Source organism: Hakea prostrata, chromosome 2 (genome assembly GCF_041222555.1).
Source record: "Hakea prostrata isolate BN-2017 chromosome 2, UWA_Hpros_2, whole genome shotgun sequence".
NCBI lineage: Eukaryota > Viridiplantae > Streptophyta > Magnoliopsida > Proteales > Proteaceae > Hakea > Hakea prostrata.
This window is the reverse complement of record NC_142601.1, coordinates 4617304-4643400: the sequence shown is the minus strand read 5'-3', so window position 1 is coordinate 4643400 and position 26097 is coordinate 4617304. Positions and strand designations below refer to the sequence as shown.

General features: G+C 38.9%; 2 protein-coding genes and 1 pseudogene across 4 annotated transcripts; 2 read left to right on the top strand and 1 right to left on the bottom strand.

The window, feature by feature from the left end:
* The first annotated feature begins 9512 nt into the window (after positions 1-9512).
* Positions 9513-10037, top strand: LOC149023373 (calcium-binding protein CML42-like; annotated as a pseudogene).
* Positions 10038-13107: 3070 nt separating this feature from the next.
* On the top strand, positions 13108-13566 carry LOC149023372 (uncharacterized). The gene has a single exon (XM_089142745.1). It carries the CDS (start codon positions 13108-13110, stop codon positions 13564-13566), a length of 459 nt encoding a protein of 152 aa, XP_088998871.1.
* A 2203-nt stretch (positions 13567-15769) lies between these two features.
* On the bottom strand, positions 15770-25792 carry LOC149023371 (protein RDM16-like). Of its 3 annotated transcripts, none has more exons than XM_089143923.1 (7): positions 24682-25792; positions 19147-19428; positions 18547-19014; positions 18249-18443; positions 17988-18148; positions 16912-17840; positions 15770-16719 (listed from the first exon to the last, which is right to left on the bottom strand). In XM_089143923.1, the coding sequence occupies exons 1-6, from the start codon at positions 25252-25254 to the stop codon at positions 16967-16969; spliced, it is 2553 nt and encodes an 850-aa protein (XP_089000049.1). In that variant the 5' UTR covers positions 25255-25792; the 3' UTR covers positions 15770-16719; positions 16912-16966. The 3 variants fall into 3 exon arrangements, with proteins under 3 accessions (XP_089000049.1, XP_089000050.1, XP_089000048.1); XM_089143924.1 differs by having other exon boundaries at positions 15777-16641; XM_089143922.1 differs by having other exon boundaries at positions 15778-16705.
* Between the last annotated feature and the right edge of the window lie 305 nt (positions 25793-26097).

Here is a 26097-nt window from a genome sequence, read left to right as displayed (position 1 = left end):
GCACAAAAGGAAGGTATAGATTTCTTTGAAGTCTTTTCCCCGGTTGTGAAGTTGGTGACTATTAGATTGGTGCTTGGACTTGTTGCCATGCATGACTTGGAGCTTGAACAAATGGATGTAAAAACAGCGTTTTTACATGGTGATCTTCTTGAAGAGGTGTACATGAGGCAACCGGAAGGAGTTGAGAAAGGCAAAGGGAAGCTCGTGTGCAAGTTGAAGAAGTCCTTATATGGACTTAAGCAAGCTTCAAGACAATGGTACAAAACTTTTGACTCCTTCATTTTAAGTCTTGGTTACAAAAGAAGTGAATATGATCATTGTTTATACATTAAATTCTTTGATGATGGATCATATGTGATTTTAGTTTTATATGTGGATGACATGCTCTTGGTGTCCAAGGATAAAGCTAAAATTGAAGAGCTCAAAGGATGTTTGAGCAAGAGGTTTGAAATGAAGGATCTTGGTCAAGCCAAACAAATTCTTGGAGTTGAGATTCAAAGAGATAGAATGAATGGGACTTTATCACTTTCACAAAAGTCTTTTGTGAAGAAAATTCTTGAGAAGTTTGGCAAGTGTATAGAAAAGGCGGTTTCAACTCCATTGGGATCACATTTCAAATTATCTTCCAATGATAGCCCAAATACGAAAGATGAAAAAACCAAGATGTCTAGATACCCTTATGCAAGTTTAGTTGGGAGCTTGATGTTTCTAATGGTGTGCACTAGGCCGGATGTTGCTCATGCGGTTGGTGTGTTGAGTAGGTTTATGGCAAATCCCGGAAAGAAGCATTGGGAGGCGGCAAAATGGGTGCTTAGATATTTGAGAGGCACAAGTGACTACTCTATCACATTTAGCAAAGGTGGAGAGCAAATTCAAGGCTATGTGGATGCTAGTTATTGTGATGATCGTGATAAGGGGCGATCTACAATGGGGTATGTTTTCAAGTATGGAAATGGTCCAATAAGTTGGATGTCTAAGCTTCAAGCGACGGTGGCATTATCAACTACCGAAGCGGAATACATGGCGGCAACCGAAGCTTGTAAAGAAGCGGTGTGGCTTCAAGGTTTGATGGGTGAGATTGGCATTGAATCAAAATGTATGCATTTGTTTTGTGATAATATGAGTGCAATTTACTTGGCCAAGAACCCGGTACATCACAAGAGGACAAAGCATATATTGGTACAATATCATTACATTCGAGAAGTCATTGAAGACGGAAGGATCCAATTGTTAAAAGTTGGAACCAATGAGAATGTGGCGGATATGCTTACCAAGGTTGTCCAAGGAGAGAAGTTGAATTGGTCTCTATCTTCTATTGGTTTCAAGAAACATGATTCGACAAGTAAGTGATTTCCATCAAGGTGGAGATTGTTGGGTTTAGTGATGAAAATCACTTTATCTTTGTTTAAATTCAAATTTTGAATTTGGTGGGTCCCACTTAGTGTTTAACATGGGTAGGTGTTTGGTATCATTAAGAGGGCCTTGGGAGAGGTAAATGGAGAGAGAAAAAGTGAGTTTCTAGGGACTTCTAAAGTGGGTTTTGTCCAAAAACGGGATTAGCTTTTGTAAGTCTTCTTCTTCTTGTGGTTTTGCAAGAAAAAGGGTTTCTTCTCTCTTGTATTCTCTCCATTGCAACTCCATTGAAGCTTGAGCTTGGATTGAAGGGTTTTCTTCAAGAGCTTAAGGTGGAAGGGTATTCTAAGGAGCTTTGAGAGGTTATGTGACCGGTTGAGGTAACATTGTATCACACTCAAATCTTGTACTATTTTGAAGATTAAAATAGTGAAATCCCTCCCCGTGAATGTAGCTAATCTCGAATATTTCGGATTAGTGAACCACGTAAAATTCTTGTGTGTTGTTTGCATTTCATTTTCATTCTTGTGGTGGTTTGTTGTTTATTTTGTTTTGTGATTGTCTTTCAACTTATTTGCACAAGATCCTTGGTTTATTTGTTCATTTGGGTGATTTGTTTAATCATCCGGTTCCGTGGATAAGGTCTTGCTCCCTGGTCAGGCGGGGCCCCGCCCCCCCCCCCCCCCTTGCTTTCCTTGTGCCTTTTTCTTAGTCCAATCCTATGGTTAATGTGATAAGATTTGTAAAAGGATCTGGTGGTGCCTCCAGCATGGCTCAGAGATGGATGGTATAGTGTGAACGAGGGAGTTAGTTTTGTAAATTAATAAAATTGAATCCTTTAAAATGTATTAAAAAAAACACTAATATTTACACATCAACCCTGAATGTTTAAATATTAACCACTCATTCCAAGTGGCCAGAAATGCACTAATTTTTAACAGAGAGGTATCATCTCCTCATCAAGTTATTGAACGTGCAATGAGACATCAAGGGGAGTATCTACAAGTGAATCCCATCAAATCAAAAATGGTGGTAAGTAGATTGGTGAGACAACCAAATTGGTCTCCTCCAAGCACCGGTTGGGTCAAAGTAAATTCCGATGCAGCCATGAAGAAGGACAGTGATAGATGTGGTTTGGGTTTTATTATTCGAAATGAAAGGGGTGATTGCTTATTGGCGGTTTCAAAACCTTCTTCCGCCCAATCAGTGTTGGTTGCAGAAGCTATGGCCTTGAGGGATAGCATGTTGTTCACATTGGGTGAATGTCATGACAAGGGGCATTTTGAAACTGACAATCAAGAGCTTACCCGCCACTTGGAAGACTGTCTCCATCTTGGCCCCCCGGAGGTTAGACCAATTCTGGATGATATCATATACCTCAGAACCAAGTTCAGTGATTGTGTAATTCATCATATTTATAGGGAAAGTAACTCATGTGCTGATTCCCTAGCTAGGAGGGCTCTATCTCTCTCGAGCGAGATAGCTTGGCCCACTTCCACTCCTTGGCTCCAGGACTTTGTCAATCTGGATGCCTCGGCTGTAGCTCGTGCATATCTTTCTGAATGAAGTTGTTGTTTACCAAAAAAAAAAAAAAAAAGCTGCTGCTGCCGCAAATAAAAATCTGGTCTAGCACCGCCCGTGTGTCTGCAGCATCGCTACTCTGTGTGTGTGAGAGAGAGAATGGTGGACTGGGCACCGGTGCTGGTAGGAGTACTACCGTTCGTACTCCTCTCGTCGGGGCTCCTCTTTCAACTACCGGGAAACAGTGGGCAAGTGGAGTTCAGGAGCTTCAAGACCTATGGTAAAGCCATTGTCGTCCCCGCTCTCATCTTCTTCGGCATCTTCGCCCTCCTTATCCTAGCCGTCGGCGTAGCGTCCACATCTACGCCGGCTGATCTTAACCCAGATCCCTAGTCCAACCGATCCAGTAATACTTTTTCAACACATTTGGTATTTCAGGAATTAACAAAATTGTCTCTGCGCTCTGGACGGGACACCATCAGCTGGGGTTTTGCTTTTGAATTATGTGATCATTTTCCGCTTCAGATACTCCACTACCTATTCTGTGAATTGTAAAATCCAGTCTTTGCATTGGCCTTATTGGTGTGGATCTATTGTTGTCGATTTGGGGAATGAATCTAGGTTTGAAGAAAATTTCCTAAATCTTAGTGTGTAATTCCTACTCTATGTATTTCTTAAATTTTTATACATATCTTTAAAGTACTAAACACCAACGGGGTTTTATATTGTTGACCAAAAAAAAAAAACGGGGTTTTATTAAGCGGGATGGGAATAATAATATTCTCAGTCAGAGTCAAACCCACGACCTCTTCATTAAGAGGTGTTGGTTTCAACCACAAGAACAGTTTGCATTGGCAAAGAAAAACTTGTTTAGGTTAGGTGATTTCCATATCCAATTTCTTTGTACAATAAATTAAGTTCTCTTATTATTCTTGGAGCACAACTTCGTGATTTACAGAAGGTTAGAAGAGATGGAATATGAGAAGGGAAGCAAGAGAGATAGAAATACATAAGGGATACGCTGGTTCTCCTTTTGAAGTCCTCAACCCAGAAATACAGGCTCTTCCCTTAAGCCCTCAACGACCTATGATTAAACGAGTCTGTTTCTGTGTAAGCAGAAATGCTACCTGAAATATAGGTTCTCTCCCAAGCCTATGGAAAGAGAAATGCTGCATTATGCATAATATTACAGATCTGCAAGTTTGCTATTGTGGGCTTCAAGTTCTCTAGCAAGCTTTTGTTTGCCATGGGTGACAAGGACAGAAAGAAGCTAGGGGTGCAAGTTTGGCCTGATGGCCCTGACCCGTCCCAAGCCCTCCTTGAGCCCAAAATAGGCTTGGGCTCAAGATTTTGGCCCTGAAGGCAAGTTAGGGCCAAAATATTCTAGCCCTAACTATGGCCAACGGCTGGTCCGGGATTACTTTTCAACCCGTCCTTGATTTTGGCCTTAATCCTACCCCTAATTTTGTCCATGGTGCTTGATCTCAATAAATTATGAACTGGACAAGGATAGGGCCAATCAGGACCAGGGCTAGGGACAAGGCCAAGTATAAGGTCAATCAAGGCTAGGGCTAGGGATAAGGCTAATTAGATATTGGAACATGGCCAATCAGAGCCAGGGACCAGGCCACTCAGGGCGGGAACGGACTTGACTTTACCCTGTAGGGCTTAGGGTCAGGGACAATAATCATTGGCCCTGAATTAGAGTTAGGGCAGGAATAGGCTTAGATTAGAATATATAGGACTGAGCTTAGCCCTAAAAGAAACCACCATAGAATCAAAAGAATCTGCGTGTGTGGTGATGTCTCAAGAGTTTATGGAACCTTGTGTATTATTGGCTTTATTTGAGGCCTAGGTTGTTTTTCTTGCTGGTTCTTTTCCTCTAGTATTGATGGCATCCACTTTGGTTTCTGATTAGAGATGACCTTGCGCATGAGCTCGATCCAAGAGAGTTGAAAGAAAATGAAGACGATGACCTGCAAGAGACAGTTGAAAGAAAAGCTGAGAAAGGAATCAAATTCAGGTTTGATTTGAATGTAGGTAAACACGGTTTTTTTTTTTTTTTTTTTTTTTTTTCCCTTCACTAGATTGGATTTTAAGTAGGGTGAAAATGGGTGTTTAATCTTAATCATTAGCCTCTTAATACTCATTGGGCACTCCCAGAGAGATTCCCCCTGGGGGAGACGACCAAAAAAAAAAATTACTACTCCCCGCGGAGGGAGAAAAAAAATTTTTTTTTTGTTTGTTGTTGTGGTTTTTTTTTTTGTTTTTTTTTTTTTTTTTTTTTTTTTTTTTTAAAAAAGAAAGTAATGTTAATTTTTTTTTTTTTTTTTTTTAAATAAAATAATAATAAAAAAAAAGAAAAAAAAAAAAGATAGAGGGGGGGGGGGTAATTTGGTTTTTTTTTTTGGTTCTTTTTTTTTTTTTTTTTGTTTTGTTGTGGTGGTGGGGTGGTGTGTGTTTTTTAATTTTTTTTTTTTTTTTTGTTGTTTGGTTGGTTGTGTTTTTTTGTTTGATAAGGAAAGGAAGTGGGTTTTGTTTAAAAAAAAAAAAAAAAATAAATAAATAAAAATATATATATATATATATATATATATATATATATATATATATATATATATATATATATATATATATTTTTTTATATATATATACTAGCAAACACACACGTGCAAATGCCGTGACCATATATGAAGGATTAAGAGAGTGAGATCTTTGAAATTATTTTATGAGATATCTCGATATGAAATATAAAATAAAGACAAACGCAAGAGAAGAAGTAATAATTTTCTAGGGAGAATGGTATGCATCACAGTTAAAGGAAATATAAAGCCAAACACTTAAGGCACATCATGGACAGGAACAAACCTGGTTCGTTTGACTTCTGCATCAACGAAACTCTTCCATTATCGTGGTTCAGTACCTCCAGTCGGCCTTAAGTGTTTGCGCCGCTTGTAAGTACGTAAGCCATCTGTCGAACACTCCGAGTACTCCCCGATGCTGCCATCAATATTATTCCTTTCAGACCCCCAATGTATGTCCATTAAGGGCAGCACCATTCCCACAAGGAACCAACACAGAGCAGCCCATAGAACCACCATTGCTTGTCCACTCTTCAACCAGCATTTTCGAATCAGCAAAAATCCCAAATCTTTAACTTTTTTTCTGCTCCAAATTAGGGTTTCACAGATGTGCGTGAAGGCCTTCCACAACAGAGGATCATACTCACAACCATGAGAGACAGATCGAGGGAGATTGAGAGAGAGACAGATTGAGAGAGGTTGAGATAGAAATTGAGATATGTCGTGAGAGGAGATTGTAAGAGATCAAGCGGGATTAAAATTAATGATAAATTGATAATGATTCATGACTAAAATGTCAAAATTATCCTTGTAAAAGTAAGTAAATAAACAAAAAAAATAGTACCAAATTATTGGTATTTGAAAACAAGAAAAGGACGGAAAGGTCAGAAAAAGATTTGCGAAAACAGAATAGTAAATGCTTTTATAATAGTAGTATGATAGTATGATATGATAGTATGTGTTATTCCCAGATTGACACTGAGAGGGGGGTGAATCAGTGTCTTCAAAAATTCACCACAATGTGGCTGGGTCTACCAGACAGTGTACCACTCGTAGTTATCAACTGCACAAGGACACGTCCACCACACACCACAATGTGGCTGGGTCTACCAGACAGTGTACCACCACTTTGCAATCAAGGCACTCCAATATGTGCAACAAAGAAAAATAAACAAAAAAACGCAATGCACCAGAGTTTACGTGGTTCGGCCAAATTGCCTACATCCACGGAGTAATACCCTACCTAGGGTTTCGTATATTATTCAATACACTCCTAGATATTTTGACTGCTACAATAGTCCAGGAACACCAATCCCTGCTATAGTCTAAAATGCAATTTAGACAAGGGCACCAACCCCAACCCCCTAGACAAGCTCCAACTTGCTAGGTCACAATGTAAACCAATAATTCAAGTTCCCCAAATTACATTCATGATCTAGGTTCTTCATCATTAAATATAACCTAGAAAATAATAGGCAATAACTTGTGAATACGGGTTACTCAACTTGTGTAAGATGCATGGTAACAATACTTGTTTCTCTTTTTCTCCAACTCTTTTTTTCTCTTTTCAATCTTTTTCAGTTTTCTCTCTTTAAAAAAACTATACAACCATGTTCCCTTCTTTTCTTCTGCTGCTTCTTCTTCCTTCTCTTTCACTTTCTTTCTTGTTCAGCAAAACAAAAGACTTCTTATTCCCAAGCTTTAGATCTCCAAAGCCAACCAACGTCTTCTGGTTCGACCTCCACGCTCTTTCCAAGCTCTCAAAACGTTCTATCTCTTCTGCTGGAGTTTGCTCTCCTTTTATAGATTAATTAAACTCAGAGTTTGAATCAAACTCAGAGTTCCTATCTGACTTAAACAAGGAGTGTTTTGACGTACAAATCGGACTAACTTAGAGATCTCCAATGAACAATCCCACCGTTGGATTTGAAGATCAAGAAGTCGTGAAGCTCTCCTCCAAAAATCGGCTCAATCGGACACTGGATGACCATCCGATGAAGAGGTTGATCAAAACTGGACAGAGAACCTCAAAAACGGGATTCTTGAGAGACCCTCAAAAACGGGATTCTTTTCTTTATTTGAATTGGATTATTCCTCTCGGAACCTTTTTGTGTGTTGCTGTACCATATCAAAGCCCACTTAAGTTGCCAACAATGACAACACCTTCATTTTAGGCCAATGGAACAACAGTATGATATAGTATGATTTACAAAAACCCGAGCTTATTATACGAGAAAAAGAGGAGAAATAACAAAGATAAATAAATAGAAGAGATTGGTTTCCGCCTACCTCTTGTAGGTACCAACTGGAATCCCTCAGAAATCGATCATTCTGATCTTCTGAGATCGATAACAACCCTTGTCATCGTCATCAAACACTGCCTGAAAAGAGATCACTGAAATATATCAATAATCGCCGAAAGAAGCCGAAGAGTGAGAAGAAACCCTAAGTAACAGTTGAGCATTAGAACAACTCGTGAGGAGAAATGATTGAGAAAATTAAAATTTGCTGGAAATATTGAAGATTTGCTTTGCAACCCTAGATCTCATGCATTCGAACCTAACAAAGATAAATAAATAGCAGAGATTGATTCAGAGCGAATTTGAAAGGGATATAGGGATATTTCTGCAATGAGAGAACAAATACATAGATTCAGAGAGATCGAGAGGGATTCACAGCAAGTTCGAGTGGGAGATGATATAGAGAGCGAGAGACTGAGATTGAGAAGGGTCGTGAGAGATAGTGGTGATTTAGAGAGAGATTAGAGAGAGTTTGAGAGGGATAACGCGACAGAGTTTGAGATAGATTGAAAAAAGTCAAGAGAGAAATCGGGATTAAAATTAAGGATAAATTCATAATAAGTCATGAGTACAATGTCCAAATTATCCTTGCAAAAATAACTAAAGAAATAACAGATAGTACAACATTATTGGTATTTAGAACAATTATAAGGACAGAAACGGACAGAAAAAGATTTGCGAAAAAGGTAGAGTACATGCTTTTATTATAGTAGTATGATATATATATATACACACACACATATAAAAAAAAGGTTTTAAAAGGGGCAAAGGGAAAAAAAAAATGAGCATTCATTTCTCTCTGGACGAAGGACCGAAATTACTTCAATTCTGCGCATTAATGAGCCGGCCTTCATGCGGAATTTAGGACCGTCAAATCTGAAATGCACAGCACTAAAGCTAAATCCATGAATGACACGTGTTCATTTGTCACATTCAAATGTTAAAGTAAAATTTAGAGAATAAAAAAAATATTTTAATTTAATCTAAAGTTTTGGATGTGACTGACATGTGTCCTTCATTTAGAAGAAAATGAATAGTTCATTTGTTTGTAAGAAGTAGGACAACACCAAACAGGATTGATGATGCAACTTCCATGTTGGTTTCATCGATTCAAAGAATCAGTTTTTGGTCGGAATCAAAATCCCGGATCTGCGGTTCGCTTTGGTTTGTTATCAATAGAATATGGTTCACTTGCACTTAAATCATTTAAGGCACATGTTTTAATCAATGGTTAAGAATTCATATCCATGTGGTTTCATGTGAATGGTGGCATCATGGGAAGCACTACGTAGGAGTAGGACTCCACTATTTTATTCTATAAAAATTCCGAATTCTTATCAGGCTCTTGGTGGGCCTAAGATGCAGCTAACTGAGTTGGAAATTCCCCAGCCCATCTTCAGGTTTGAGTTTAAAAAAATCATTTTTATGTTCTCTAGAAATTAATGTATAAAACACCTTTTCTCGGGGAAAAAAAATTACTAATATATATTTTCTATTTTCTTCGGCTAAATCAATTTATATTAACACAGAATTTAAAAGAAAGAAACAACATTACATAGTTACCACCAAGGTGCGCAAAAAATCGCCGAATTTCGGTTCTGGGCGAAACGAACGCAGCACCGATATGCGAATCGGCACGATATCGCCGATTTCTTGGCAATATCTCTCCATTTTATCACCGAACTGCGGTATATCGCTGATATTTCGAAATTAAAAACCCCAACTCTTAGAATGGTGGTCGATTTGAGAGGAAAATATGCAAACGGAGGAGAGAGAGAGAGAGAGAGATGGCAGAGACAAAGCCAGCGAGAGCAAAGCAGCGGCGATGAGGCAGGTGTCGTCGTCGTTCTGGCTTCACTCACCAAGCTTCAACAGCATTCGCTTAGAACTGAACTGAACCTAGCCCTAGAAATGCTAGGGCTAGAAGCCGAAGCCACCAAGATTGAATCTAAGACCTGGCGAAGGTGGCCTTGCCTTCGAAGACTGCCAGGCCTTGCACATGTCGCTCCACGAAACCTTCTTTGGGAAAGCCGTCGAGAACGGTGGTGATGGCGATGATGACAAGACATGCGGGGGGTGACGGTTCCATTAGCCCTGAGTCTTTATTGTCACAAGACGAGGAAGATTTGACAGAGGCTTTCAAGGTGTTTGATGAGGACGGTGATGGCTTCATCTCTGCCATGGAATTGCAGATTTGCATGTGGTGCTAAGAAAACTAGGGATGCCTGAAGACTGAGATATGGTTCGAGTTGAGTGCATGATCTTATCCATTGACGGTTGACTGTAATTTTATCACCGATTCTTTGGCGAGATTTTGCCATATCGCCGGTTCGCTGATAGCGAACCAGCGATACAAGGCCAAATTTCACACCTTGGTTACCACTCCAAAATCCTTAAGAGTTTCTTTTTTTTCTATTTTTTTTCATGGGTACCTTACGAGTGAGGAGGTCGATACCTTTTCTTTTTTTTTAGAAATACTTATATATTTTTATTTTGAGCAAATTGCACTCCCAAAATGGAGCCCTTGAAGCACTGACACCCCCACTTTATTTTAAAAAGTATAGAAATCCCAAAATTGGATTTTCATTGTATATATTTGTCTAATTTAACACTGAAAACCTTTCAGACGCTATTTATTACAAGGATATTTTTAAAATAAATACTGATTTAACCGTTTTCAGTGATAAATCTGACAAATATATCTAACGAAAATCCAATTTTGGGGTCTTGTGTGCTTTTAAAACATAAAGTGAGGCGTCAGTGCTTTAAGAGCTCTATTTTGGGATGTCAATGTAATTTGCTCTTTTAATTTAAATGAAAATGAAGCCCAATTGTCTAGGGGTATCTCTTTACATTTCTATGGTCATTAGTTTTTTTTTTTTTAAGCAAATTTTATTAGGAGAGAGAAAAACCACAAGAAAGATTACATCCAAGGTCCAATGCGTCGACTGAAGTCGCCGTGTCAATGGCTGGCGACACCACCGACACGGCGACATTCGCCGAAATGTCGAGCGACTTTTCAAATGAATGTCGGCCGACAAGCGACGACCATGGGGTGGTTTTGGGAGTGGTCTGAACTCTAATGACCAAAAATCTTGAAATGGGTTTTCAGTCTTTCGATATGGTGCTTCGTTCGAGCCAATGGATCCAATTCATTTTTTCTTCAGTTCTTCCACCAGAATCTACAGGTGTTGCGTGCTGGTGGAGGAGCAGGAGCTAGAAGAGGCGGAGGGTTTGGTGGTGTCGTGGTGGTGGGGAAGGTGGATTGGGTGGTGGAGTTGGTGCAGGAGGTGGTGTTGGTGGCGCATGTGCTGCCATGCTAGTGGCTAGTTCTGGATTTCCCAGATGATACGGCAAGGTGCAAAGGGGTTATCAGGCTATCAGCAAAAGGGTTACGGTCAAAGACCTCAAGAATATAAGAATCATACCTGAGTAATTCATAAAAGAGATGTAGATCTCCCACCTAAGCGGCATGGATCAACCTTAGATGTGGAATTCTCCTGAGCGTTTCATATGTGAGCTCAACATCTCCCAACTGACCTGCATTTATCAAGCTTTCACTTATGGGAACAAGCAACAAGATAAAGTGCAGTAACACTTTTGAGGAAATTTAGAGTGAAGAGAATTCCTGTTAGCAAAACAAGGCGATCTACAAGTTTGATAGTGCTGGCACTTCTATGCCCTTAAGTTGACTGGAGTGAATCAATAGAACAGCGCCGGAAGGCCCAAAATCGATCGCTGCATCTTCGAGACTTCGCCCATGCTTCGAAAATGTTGATTGTCGGCGATATATCGCCAATAAAATGTTAAAGTCGGGTCGCTGGGGGATGTTGGGTCGCCCCCAGCGACACCTCGATATTTCGCCCCGTGTCGGCAATTTAGGTACCATGATTACATCACAGAAGTTGATATCCATGCTTAGTTATTAAATTTGTTAAATTATCAGCTAGTCTAAAAAAAAAAAAAAAAAAACAAAGGCAGTATACCAAAATAGGAAAGCAAAGCAAAAAAAGTATAATCATTAAAAAAATATATCAAAAATTTTTAACGTAAAAAACCCTTCAATATAAATATAAAAAATACAATACTTTGCCCAACCAAGATTTGCACTAGATAAATAAGGGGATTCTAAAACATTACAATTTCTCAAGCTCTGAATCAAACTAACCTGATGAGCAACTTGTAACTTTTGACTAGAGAATTCAAGGTTTTGATCTCAATGTATTGACATGCCTATTAGCTTATGTTCATGCATACCATAACACTATTTGTTACTCAATGTAGTTCGATATTAACTAGTTGATGTTGATTTAAGTTTCAAATTAACAACCTTAGCTTCTACAGAAAAAGAAAAGTTGACAACCTTTGCATGTATGTTTTCATGGAGGAAATAAGCCTTAATATGAAAATCCATTTAATTCTGTGACCCCCAACTATCTTGTGGTAAATTGGCCCCCTTAGTCCTCTGCAGCATCATGACCTAACTAAGCATCTTGTGGTCTAGGGTTTTCGCTATACTATTCAACAATATTATATGGTGGATTAGAGACAGGTCTTCCTAATATTTGGTGGAACAGGTAAAGGTAGCGTTCTCCGCTACCTATAATCTCAATTCATTCACCGCTTAAGGTTGGATATTTGAGTCTGGATCATCTCATTGTCGAGGTGCTTCTCAGACATTTCTTCACCACATATTTTATGTGGGGCCTACGTCTAAATGCAATAGAATAATTCTGGGATAGAGACCCTATAGAATCCTTCATAGGTCTGACACAAAATGTATGATGAAAAAACGAACTCGTAAATCTTCACCGCTCAGTGGACACGTGGAAATCCACGATTTATGTTAAAAAAAGAGGTGGGAGGAAGTTATTTCACGGCTCTATAAAGAAAATTTGTGGCTGGACAGAGCAGACAATCACTAATACATTTTCAGGTAAAGAATCACTTTAAAACATAAAGAAAGTGATGATGATCGGATCAAGGCAATATCTTTTGGCAACTAGTGCTCTGTTTTTTAACCTTTTGGCATATCAATCTGTTTTGCTTTAAATAAATGAAATCTCTCTTGCTTAGGAGACTCGGCAGCGATTTTTCTCTGAGCGCGTTTGCTTCATCTTCCCTCACCTAACAGCACATTTGCAGAAAACCCAAAAGAGAAACAAGAAGACTTGTCATGGCTAAGTCTAATGATACCAAATCATTCAACTCTATTACTCATAAACATCACCCAAAACCACATAGATAACCCACTAAGAGAAGAAATCCTCTCTATCTTTTCTTGCAATTTAAGCCTCGTTCCAGGGGATTTAGAGCCTCAGAAACCCATCACACAGGCCAAGAAAGGAAGAATGAATTCTGTCTGCATATCAAGCTGCGTGGATGATGCTCGTCTCCCTGTTCGAGCAACTTACAGAAACCTCTACAAGTGGCCTGAGTCAGATGCAGAGTTCGTGAGATCAGTGAGCTCTAACTCAAATGGGAGCAGCAGCAGCAACAACAACAACAGGGGAGTAAGTCTTGGAAACCCAATAGTGGTGAATAGCATATCATGTAGGCAGATGTATCTGAGGAGTTATACCTTCTCCAGGAAAGAGACAGTTCCAGTAAGAACTGTCAAGTTTTTTGGGGGAGGGAAACAAAAGGTCGCTCACAAGAAACAGAGGAACCAGAACAAGAAAAATAAGGGAAGAAATGGGAAGAGGTGTGTGGTATGGAGGAAATTGAAGACGATGTCTCGTGCTGCACTGTTCAGGATTTTTCACAGATTACTGTCCTGCACCACCAGCGTCGATGTTTCTGATCATTGATAGTTTAAACAGTTCATTACATTGGTTTTCAAAGAGATTTGTATTGCTGGTTTACAGGGTCGAGTTCTCTCAAATTGATATCATGTCTCATTCTTTCTTGGCTATCTTTCTGGGCCTTAATAATATTGTTCTGTTCATCAGTTATTCTACTTAAGCATTTGAATCTTAGAGTTTAGAACTTAGATGGTTGGAAAGGGAAGGATTTGTGTGTCTCTGTGAGTTGGATTCTGAGCTTAGCATAGATGTCTATAATGGGTTTTAAGTTGTAAGTAGTAGATTCCTGAAAAGAAATGAAGATTGTTACTTATTTGCTGTGTTCTGTTGCCTGTGTCTGTTCTCTTTACTGCTCTTAACCAGCAAAACTTAGAAAAAGGAAAGTTTCTAGGAAAATCTTTAATGTAACAGAACAAATCGATCAGTTTTCTTTTGCTTTTGTGTAGTCTAGTCTTTGCTTGATGGGTATCTCTGCAACTGATGGGATTACAGAGGGCAAGTCACTGTATCAACAATCCTGTTAGACAACTATATTCAATTTTTACAATACATCTAAGATTTCTTAAGGGAACTTTCTGGGTTGACCGATTCCTCATTTTGAAATCCCTGGGTTAAAGTCAAACAAGGGTTGTTCTTGGGTGGATGGCCAAATGGAGTTCCGATTAGAAGGTCAAGATCTAGGGTGTTCATCCTTCCTGGGTTTCACATTTGATCTGATTATGTAACCATTCTCTGTCTTAATCAAAGATATCACCCAGAATGAGATGATATTATATCTTTAAGTGCAAACATGTTTGTTTGTTTTTTTTCGTACATATATCTTATCCAAGTTTAATAGAAAATTTAGAAAATAATAATAAATAACTAAATGATTAACTCATGCAACTTATAATGCAAGCATCCTTGGCTTTGATCTTGTATTTAAATTTGCAATGAGAGTAACGTGATTAGGAATATGTTTAGGAAGTGGTTATCATTTTTTTTTTTTTTTTTTTGGTTAAGTAAACAACAATCTTATTTAAAGCGGGCGTGGGTAAACATAATGCCACCAAACACTCAGTGGAAATCGGCCTCCTTTCGGGCCCGAAACCAAAAGTCCTACCTAAGAGATCTGGTATTACATTCTCCAATAAACTTGCTCTAAAAACAATAATTTCTCCTTCTTCAACGGAATTATAATGCCCAAGTAACGATGAAGCACTCAAGGGTTTACCTTTGACATCTCTAATAATAATGCCAACATAATCTTTCTTTGTTTTCTCAACCCATGATGCATCGGTATTTACTTTCACAAAACCATTTGGGGGAGGTTATCAATGCAGCCGATTGTTATCTTCAAAAACAACCCCTCTAACTAAAGTTGGTATTGATCATTTTCTGATTAGCCCAAAACTCTTCCATAGAATAGACTGCGTTCTCAATTACTTCTTAGAGTTTCCAAATATTTTCTCTCATAATGCGATCATTTCTTTCCATAACCACCACGCTACAAATGAGCTAAGACTTTGCATAGTTTTTGCATCTTTCTTGCCCAATTTCTACGAATGAGACCTTTTTTTTTTTTGGATGATTAAGGCAAATGAGACTTTAAATGGGCATTTCAAAGCTTCAACTAATAAGGAGGTAACCCCGAGGGGTGGCTCAGTTGGCAAAGCCCAACGCTTCCACATAGGAGGTCAGAGTTTTATATATATATATATATACTCAAAATTAAGATTGATCGGGACCAAATTATGCACATCTTAACTACATCTTTAGAGAATAACTTTATGCATGATTTAATATACGAAGGGTTTCGCCCTTGATCCTACGAAAATTGAGACTCTTGACCTCATACTATGAGGTATTAGTCTTAATTAGCTGAACCAATCCCCTAATGTTTGATACTTATGGCATTTAGTAAAGATTTAAAAAATAATAATAATAAAAGATTAATATGAACTAATTAAACGTATTGTAGGAAAGGTTAGAACTTAAATACTGAAAATTTGGAATGCTTCTACACATTTTATGACTCAATAAAAGAATATTTCTGCTACATATGGGGGTATGAAACATAAAACATTTTCAAACAAAAAAATATATGTTAAATGTAACCTTCTTAATTTTTTTAAGGGAAACACACTATAAGGAAGAGCTAAATCCAAAAAATTACAAGAATATAGGAATTAATAAATATACACTAAACAATTAATTTTTTTTTTCATTTTTAAAACTGAGGTATATACCCAAACCAGCTTATGTGCACCTACACTACATCATCAGAAGAACAGTTACTTATAATTTAAATCCAAGTTGAAGCTTTGCCCCGACTTAACTTGAAAGGGTTGACCTCTGGAGGTTAACAACTAACTCTTCATTTCACCAAAATAACAACTAATCGTTACGACTTCATTTATGTTACTCTGTTTTCCATCGTTCAGGCAGTGTTGTTTGTTTTTGTTCGAAAAATAATTCAATGCTCACTGATCTGTAAATTAAATTTCCAAGAACATGAAACCTTTTGAAGGACAGCAAACCAGCATACGAAGTCGAGCAAAACAGAAATTATCAATATTGCCCGGTACAGATGATATGTCATAATTTTGCAAGAGGAAGACATCATTATCTACGACTACAAGAGGTAAAATGGATGGACAGAACCCATTTTGTAGGAACATCAAGAACAATTCTACCAATACCATAGTTAAATCGCACTGGTTTTTCAGTTAACCAGCACAGATCCAATACTGGGTAATAGAACCATACAATCCTTCCACCATGAAATCCATAAAAGTGCTAACCAAGTAAAAAAGGAAGAGAGTTTTGGTAATATTGATCTTAACTAAGTCACCAAATGATGCTGAGTTGGTCGCACTAAATTCCTTGAAATGATTGGTGGCAGAATATATGAATATGGTAACAAAAATCAAGCAGTACATACTTGCTTGGAAGGGCTCCTTCCTGTGTATCAAGCAATTCCCACCTTCAGGAGAAAGGTTCGAAGATCCACCAGTTGCCGGTGATAATGCAATCTCAGCGAGAATGTTTTGCAGTGCAGCCATCAGTTTCCAACATCTCTCTGCAGACTCGCCCACTTTCCTAGTTAGAAACCCTGGAGTTAGCCCTTTGTGCTTAAATAGAAGGCATAAAACAAGCTCGTGACCTACATTGAAGATGCTAAAAATACATGAGAAATGCGGTGAAGAATTGGTAGACTATGAACTCTGCATCTTCCCACACCCTGAGAAAGACTCTTGCATGCAAATTCAGTGAATGATGAATATTTTATTAAGCAAAACAAGAAGGGGAATAGCAAGAAGGCCACACCAATGCTACAAAACAAGAAGGGGAATAGCAATAAGCACTCACCATATGAAACAAGTTCTGATTCCAAGACCACAATCATCCATTTGTTCATATATATTTAGTCACCCGTATAGTTAAGAGCCAGATCCCAATAGTGACCAACCCCAGCATCAGAGAACACTTTCCTGGCAGCAGCTTCTGTCCTGCACTGGTGAACAAGAAACTTGTTGAAGCCTGGTTTAGCAACACTGCCTTGCCACACTAAATCACACTTATTAACAGGTTTGTCCTCGTCTTCATCTTCTTCATCTTCTTCATTCCCCACTGACGCAGCCCAATTGATGCGCCTGAGCATCAACTTTCCATACCTCTTGATAGGTTTACTACCACCTTCCACAACCACAACACTAATGCCATCTGATATGACAGCACAGCCTGTCAAGCGATTCTCCTGGGCATTGACATCAACCTTAAAGCGGGTCTGTGGATGTGAAAGATCATTGATACGATAAACTGACACAAGGGTCTCCACTGTATTTGCATCCTCAAAGAGCTTCCTCTCCTTCTTCTCACGGCGCTCTGCTGGTGTGAGTTTCCTTGCAATGTTCCTGTCAACATGGGCTTGTTCACGCTCAGCAGCCGCACTACGTATTTCCATTTCAAGCTTGGTGGGATCTTGTGTTGCTTCCGAACCAAGAACTTTCATGAGGTTGCTCATCTTCACCTTGGGCTTTGGGGGTTCTAACAAACCTTGCCTTATCATTTCTTGCCTATCTTTTTCCTTCGCTAAGCGCCTCTGTGTGCGCAATTTCTTCTGCTCCTTCTTGGTAAGCTTCAGAGGCTGTGGAGGTGGTGGAGCAGGTTCTGCAGGGGGCTCAATAGGAAGAGGATGTTCAACGTAAATTGTAAACTTGTCCATTTTAAGTTCACCTCCAGTGATGTTACCTTCATTTAAGTTGCCATAGGTTCCAGAAACCAAAATTGGTACATCCCTGGTTAATCCATACACAATATTAGGTAAATAGCAAGTGAGCAAGTCAAAGTTCATAAATTGTATCTAAGTATCGGATGGTTGAAAGCAAACTGACCAAGAAATAGAAAGTAACCTTGCCAAGCAAACAAATACAAGATCAACTTACCACCACTCAGTTTCTGGAATTGGGTCTTTCGGTTTTTCTTTTTTGACAACTCTCTCAGACAGCTCTATCAAATTTGGATTGATATCGGGCTCTGCCTTTGCCTTTGCAAGTTGTGCTTGTTTTGTCTTCAACTCTTTAGCCTGAGCTTCTCCAAATTGACTCTGAAAACCACAATAAAACCACATAAGGTAGAGATATTATCGAGCAAAGAAACAGATAAAGAGACGATAAGCCACATTAGCATCCTGAAACAGTCAATACCTTGAATCTGATTATTTCTGCCTGCTTTGCCCATTTGCCTTCCTCTACAAACTGAAAATTCATTCTCTTGGGTCGCAACAGCTTGGTTTTATTGATACCCATTCCTGGGTCGAAATGAGGATTCAAATCTGGATCAACATCCAGCTCAGGCTTAAGAATCTGAAAAGCTTCCTTTTTCTGCTTGTTGATGTTGACCTAATGAATTACATACACATACTTAGTAAGTACAGTAATGAATAGAAATATTAAAATATAATTTACAAAGGCCAACAGAATAACAGGGAAATGATGATCTAACCTTTAATGTGCTGAGATTTGTTGGTTTAGACATATTGATCACATTTCCATGTTCATCTATCTCTCTGCCAAGTGCATCCAAACGCAGAACAGGGGCTTTAGATGGCTTCTGCTGGACAGCAACCTCAGTTGCCGTGCTCCCTGGAAACATGTTTATGAGAGGCGCAAATTCTGGGTCCTGGTGAAAACCCATCTTTGCGGCCAGTTCTTGTGCTCGTTTTACAGCATCCAGGTTAGCTTGGGTTGTAAGCCCAGGAAGAGCAGTCATGCCAGAGGTGGAGGGTTTCACAGAAGCTGTAGCTGCAGTAGGTACATTTGTTATGCTTGATTTTGCCTGCGAAATGGTAGCAGTAGAAGGTGGGACGGCTCCTTGCTGCCTAGCTGCACTTGCTAGCTGATATTTAGCTCCCTCCTTGTCTGTTGATCCAAGCTGAATGCTACTACCATCTGAGCCTGCTCCCTTGTTCAACTATATAAACAAAAAAAAAATACTTGCTAACTAGGATTACAGAATGAAGCAGAGATTTTTATTAAAACTACAGGATTAGTAAAAATTGTTATAATACTGAAATATACAAGTAAGCTTTACTACTGAACTTACCAATGGAATCTTTTTCAGCTTCTCTGACAATTCCTTTTGCATCTGTAAAGCTTTCTTAGCTTTCGCTAAAGCATCAAGAGACAAACTTCCATTCCTGCCAGCAGCTGAAGTTGTCCCATCTGTACTGGATTTTCCAGGAACCTCATGAGATCTGGTAACACTAACTCCCTTATTTTCATTGGTGGTGGAAATTGAAGATACCTTGATAGGAGAGGGCTGACTGGGTGCAGAAGTCTCAGGCACTACTTTTGATGCCACGTTAAATGATTCCAGAGCAGCACCCTGTAACAACATGAAACATATATAAGTGAAATCCATCCAAGATCCATTCCTAGTAGGACATAGTATTCAGCTCATCCAGAAGAAGAAAAACAATGCAGGTTTTTGGGTGGAGGAAGAGAGGTAAGAGTACTGCACAATAGTTGCAATGCAGGATATTTGCTAAAACAACAATAGAAAATGTCTTACCAAAGCACAATGAAATGATTCATCCATAAATTATCAGTTAATGGCCTCCCAATAACTTCAAAGTTTAAATGATATATTACAGTTGCCAGAAGACAGCAATTTATCCATATATGTCCTATTCTGTTTGAGCTGAGAGATAGCAGTAACTATTGAAGTTCATTTATTGATTGTATCATGCTGAAGTAACTACAAAATTCAGAAGGGCCATCAAACACCAAATTTTGATTCAAATAGATCTGAATTGGGTTAAGTATCTAATTAAGTGTTTTTCCCAGTAGAACTTATAGTCAAAGAGCTTTTTGGAAATAGAGGAACAACTGGAAAGCCCACTCAGGTTTTGAAAAATCCAACTTGAGTATGCGTCTCAAGGTTTTCTTCTCAAGGGAAGACATGCAAAGAGCACCGGATGAAGCCAGTCAAGAAGAATATAATGTCTTCAGCTGCTGCTGAAGACCTCCAAAAAAGGGAGATGATGAAGAGAGGACTAACAAGAATGGGAAGAGAGAGAAAGAGATACGACTGATGGAGTCGTTAGGCTCTGCTGCCAAATGTGGAGGCCAGAATGCAGAAAGGGATTTGAGATTAGAGTTACCAAGGAAAAAGGAGTCTCAGAATCACACACTCATGTTGAGCAACCCAAACATTAACGTCTTTTCGAATCTGTCTGTTCTGTTGGGTGCATGAAAATATATAAGAAGGAAAAGACAGGTTTCTAACTAGACTCTAAAACTAAAACTACATTCCAGTCAAACTATATCTCTCTATCTCCTATTCCTACGCATCCAACTCAAACAATGAGAAAGAATTACTGAAGTACTACAAACCCTTACAGGACCAAAAACCAGGTCAGACCAGTTTCATCTGGGCTTTGGTCTGAAAACCTAGTTATCCTGCATCAAGCCTTGTCCCAACAACCCTACCGCAAGTTCTAATATGAAGCTTTCGAAAAACTCCTAGGGTATTACTTCCCTTCTGGTTTTACAAAACAGCAACCAGAATTTCAACAAACACCCTAAAATGGATAAAAACATGTGCCCTAAGAGCATGCTATAAATGTTTCACCAAGAACCTGGCAACAAATGTCTACAATGTACTGAAATACGTACTAAAATTTTCCATTCATAATTGACAGCTACCTTTCTAATTGTGTCTACCATATGAAGTCAAGATGTTTCAGATCTTGAGAACCTATAAATCAGAAACATTGTTACCATAGGCACATCTCAACTCTCAAGCCTCAAATGCAGTCTTCCTATTCTAAATGCCCAAATTCAAGAGCACCACGCATCTTCATTGTAGGGGTCATCATCGATCTCTGCAATTTGAGGACTATTTTTGGATGTCATGACTGGTCCTGGTATGATGTTGTCCTGTTTTAAAATCTACAGTTATCTTTCCAGCAACATCATTAATGCAATTCCAAGGTATTCCAAGAAAGGAATGGCCAACTTACCACAGAGTTTTAGTCTGTGGAAGGATTTAAATTTTGAAATTCAAAAAGTGATAAGGGAGGAATGGCGGCAAAACTACTCCCCTTTCAGTGATTTGATTTTCATTGCTCTCCATAGTCATTAAACCCCAAAGAACTTTTGTGACTAGATGAAGGTAGGGAGGATGACAAAACAGGTAGATAGTATTCAAGTCGCCCATCCTGCCAAGCTGAGGCAATGCATGGCATTGTATTGCCACAGCCTTTGTTCATATGTTGCTCTTCTTTTCTGCTCCCATGGTAGTAGCACTTGAGTTTTGCTAGTTGTCACTTTCTCTAAGCTCTAGGTGAATTATCATTTTTTATTCCACCTTTTTTGTGAAGACAAAGGAATGTAGAGATTGCTTTTCTGATATGAAGGTAGATGATGCTCTTCTTACTATTTTGATTGTAACACTTATTAAACCGTAGGTAACATCTAAGTTATTTTTATATGCTTCTATTCTCTTCCATTTTATATTTCTTTTAGGAACTACACCCATCCTTGAGAGTGCAAGAGTCAACTGAAATAAAGCAGATGCTTTTCATAACAGCTCGTGTGGTTGTAGCTTGAATTTACACTTCTTATCATTTGAATAAAGTCCTCCGTGAGATGTCGCTCCCTCCTTTTCTTTTTATTCTTTTTTCTCTTTCACTGTGTATTTGTGCATAGTAAATACTACTTTACAGTTACCAAATAAAAATCAAAACTAGAGTATTGGGGTCAGCAGTATGTAGAGCATTTCCTCACTTCCATGCATTTGATTTTTCCAACTCGAGGGCAAAATCTTGCCACCAGCTTATAATGAATCATTTAGCTTACTGACCGCACAATTTTATTTATTTATTATTAGGGAAGGGAGACAGTTCAGATACCATGATGGAAAATAAAAATCCGGTAGTAGTGCACAAGGCTCCCACATTTGGCAGGGTCTGATAAAGGTCAGACATAAATTATTGAGCAAATTGTGCCCCAGCATATGCAAATAACCGACATACTAGAATTCTCCCTCTTCAGAGAATATATTAATCCAAATTCACTTTGTTTTTTTCTATTATTTTTCCAGTATATAACTGCCACCCAAGGAAACAATAACAAATATGAATAATACCACCCAGGAGGCAAAATAAAATCGCAGTTCAATTTAGTTCTCTATTCTAGGGTCTTATTTTCAATAAATGCAATTACAAAAAATGTACAGAGATATCTCAAGAAGTAATTTGGTAGCTGCTGCACCATGTGGATTTTCTAAGTCCACCAATTCCACCCACATCGCACAACGGATTTTCTTACTTAACTCGACGGGTGTCCTGGCACAAAACAATTGCTTTGTCTATTGATCTCAAAAGGTAAGAGATCTATATCCTCTTTTCTTTTCTAATCTAGTTAGAAAGGTGCTCAACTAGCACTTCCCAACATGTGGCTTTTACGTTTCCAACCCGATCAAAGCTACACTTTAGAGACATAAAGCCAACAATGGTCCGAGAAACTAGTCACATATAAGAATAAGAAAACTGAATCTCAAAAAAAGTAATGCTCCCTTTACATGTACAAAAGGCAGACATGTCAAACTTCTAACCAGAGAAAATGCAGAACAAATTAGCTTCATCTCTTCTATTTTTAAAATTCTTCAAATTCCTCCTCAAGTCATCTTAATAAGAAATCTTTCCACCAATGACCAATTACAGCTTCAGTTATAGCTAAAAAGCTAATGAATCCACAGGCTAAAAGATTCAGTATATAACTCAAGAACTAAACTATGAAGAAGGAACAGAGAAAAAAGCACAAACCTATGATTCTCTATTATTTTAAGTCCTGTAAAATAATTCAAAAGCCATAAAATTAGCAGCAGATATGGTGGATAAAGTGAAAAATGTGTCTTTAGAGTGTTGCAGGTTAGGCATATTCTTTTCAAACAAAAAGGAAACTTCTACTGTACAATCATATGACCTACCATGAAGTATAGAACAAAATTTGAGGCACTGATGCAGGTTCGACACCAGTTTCGCCAACTTCCCTTTGAAATCAACTTAGGGTTGATAGATATGAGCCCTGGCCTTTGTTTTACATGTTTATGTGGTCATAGGCCTATTCTATGGGCCAATAACTTTAGTGTTTACATCAAGTACAAAAATAGGTTATTATCTTAGTTTAATTGCTCTAATCATGTAAATTCTGCCCAACTTAAATTATAAGGGCAGAATAGTCTTATTCATGTTTTATTTTAGTTAAGTAATGTTTGAGTCAGTCTAGGATATGATAAGGAGACCTTCTAAGTTTAGTTATAAGAGCCCTATTTGAATTTGGATTAGTATGTTGAGAACAGATATAGGAATCAGTTTCTTCCTAATTTCACTAGGACTTCTTATGTAGTTATGTAAGGGTATAAATAAAGCCATGGGCACGTAACAGAGAGACTTTTGAGAAAGAAAAACTTGTTGCAGCATGATCAGGTGTCGAGTAAAGCTTTTAAGGTTTCAGAGAGACTTTCGAGAATGAGAAGTTTGTTGCAGCATGTTCAGGTGTCGAGTAAAGCTTTTTAAGGTTTCAGATTGAAGAAATTTTCCTTCAGCAGAGCTGTTGATCTGCCCCACTACTTCATCCTCCATCCCAGGCCTCCTAGACTTGGCAAGTAACACTTCATACTGTTCTTCTCCGAAACCCTAAATTCCATCTCTCTCAAACCCTCCATCAGAATTACCCTTCCTTCTAGATCCACAACACCCCCAATCCCCCATTAACACTCAATCCCAGTCCGTGCCCTATTTACCTTCTAAAAACCCTAAAACCTTGAAGCCCTAAAACCAAATCTGAAACTGATTCAGGGTTTTGTTTATAAAACCCTAGACCTATAACCCTAATTCAAACCCCGTACACCTGTCCGAGAAACCCACATGCCCTAAACAGCCACTGAATCCCTTATCTGCAGGGTTTTGTAAGCCTTAATTAGTCTGCTGATCATCAAGGATCTTGGTATACTGGCCCTCATTCCCCAAGAGGCTACATTAGTTATTAGCATTTAAAAGTCTCACCTAAGTGTAGCAGAGGTAAGGATGCTGAGATGGCTGAGCAGCAAAACTATGAAGGATAAAGTAAGCAATAAACATATCAGAGCTGATTTGGCAGTAGCTCCATTATTTGAAAATCCACAGACCTGTCGTTTGAAGTGGCATGTTTATTATGTCCCAAACTTCCAATCCAAATAGAGTGCTTAGGCCTTGCATAAAGTATGACCTCAAATAAAGCTCTTTAAAGGGAAAGCATCCCTTAGCCGAATCCACTTAGTTGGGATAAGGCTGAATTGTTGTTAGAGGGTTGGCCATGGCGCAAAGAAAAAGTTGCTCTATTGGGACCAAGGGGTATGGGGTTTAAGTCTAGGAACAGCCATTATGATGCAGATATAAGATTATGTAGGTACAACCCTCCCAAAACTCCACATTGGTGGTAACCTCGTGACTGGATATGCTCATTTTAAGAATGAGACGTTGTTGCTGCATTGTAAATTTCAAGAATTGGAAAATAAGGAAAAATAGAGGCTACATCAATATCACACAACAAAATTAGTAAGACTAGAGTTAAAATTGATAAACAAACTTACATTGGCTATGGAACCACTTCCATTTGTACTGACAGTGCTCTGAGCATTATCCACCCGCTCATCTACAGGCTCCTTGTTCACAGAGTTTACACCCAAAACCGGTTCTGTCTCTTCCTCCACAACCGCCATGCCATCTTCTTTTGGTCGATCCTCAAACTTCCGTCTCACTCTTCTTTCCTCCCTATCACTTTCGGCTACATCTCTCGTTTCTCCATCCACCGAACGCTTACGCTCATTCAGATCCTTAGAATCATCAAAAACCTTATCTCCGAACCGTCGTTTTTCTCTCCTCTCTTTAACCTTATCTTCCTCGTAGTCTCTCGATCGGTGACGAACACCATCTCGATGCTTATCCTCCTTGGAACGCCGAGAACCCGAATTCTTGTCCTTGTAACTGTTATCGTCCTTGTATCTGTCACTGTTATGTTTGTGGCTTCCATCTCGATCATGATCACGGTGGCGATCGGATTCTCTATGATGATCTTTGCTGTAATCTCTGTCTTTATCCCTGTTTCTCTCCCTTTCGTCCCTGCTTTTTCTACTCGATTTCTCTTTTTCAACAGCTTTGTCCATTATCTGAAGCTCCAAAGCCTTGGATTGATTTCAGAACCCTAGAAGAATTGCAGAGTGAGCACTCTGAGTCCTGGAAGAGGGCGGCGGGGATCAGAGATTCGTGTTCTTCCTTTCCAAAAACCCTTCGGAATGGGACTGTCTGATTGGGATTTTTATCCGCTCCAGTTCGTGTCAGGCTCCAGTTTATCCTTTACCTTTTTTTTTCTTTCTCTTTTTTCTTTCTCTTGTTTCGGCTGTGTCTCCCTCTTCACCTCAGGCAACACCGACTCACTGAAGCAAAGCGAGAGAGGGATCGAGCGATCACTGAAGCGAAGCGATCGGTCTCAGATCTGCTTCTTAGATCTCTGTTCTTCTTCTTCTCAGATCAGCGTTCAGTTTTCGATTTCTGGTGTTCGAAGCCTATTTTTCTGGTTACAGATTTGGTGTGCTTCTGCGGTTTGTTAGAGATATCTTTGATTTGGTTCCCTGCACTTCGAGTTCCAAACCTTTAGGTTTTTAGAGTATCTGCTTCCAACAAAGGCCCGTTACACCGTTGGATAATATCATGTAATTTAGGTTATAATATTGGATGGACAGCAGTTCCTAAAAAGAAAAAAAAAATAAATAGGTGGAATGTAAAAAACTTAAACAAAACAGAAAGCTTCGTGTAGTTGTAGTTGAAGTTGAAGTTGCGCTTGGAGAAAAGTGAATTTACCTAAAAATCATCTGGGCTAATCCTGGGTCTTCTTAAGTGGGCCTGGGCCCGACCAGGCTTTAATTCAGAATTTGAAAAATCCAACATTGACCGGGCTCTCCAGGTTGGGTTGGGCTGATCCTTATAGACTATATAACAATGAACACCCT

Bases quoted from the DNA above. Each gene is read 5' to 3' on its own strand.
- LOC149023372 (XM_089142745.1), top strand. From the start codon at position 13,108: ATGAATTCTGTCTGCATATCAAGCTGCGTGGATGATGCTCGTCTCCCT.
- LOC149023371 (XM_089143923.1), bottom strand. From the start codon at position 25,254: ATGGACAAAGCTGTTGAAAAAGAGAAATCGAGTAGAAAAAGCAGGGAC. The intron at 19,429-24,681 runs GTAAGTTTGTTT...ATGTTGTTACAG, and splicing joins GAAGTGGTTCCATAGCCAAT to GGTGCTGCTCTGGAATCATT. The intron at 18,444-18,546 runs GTTAGATCATCA...GTAATTCATTAG, and splicing joins CAAATCTCAGCACATTAAAG to GTCAACATCAACAAGCAGAA.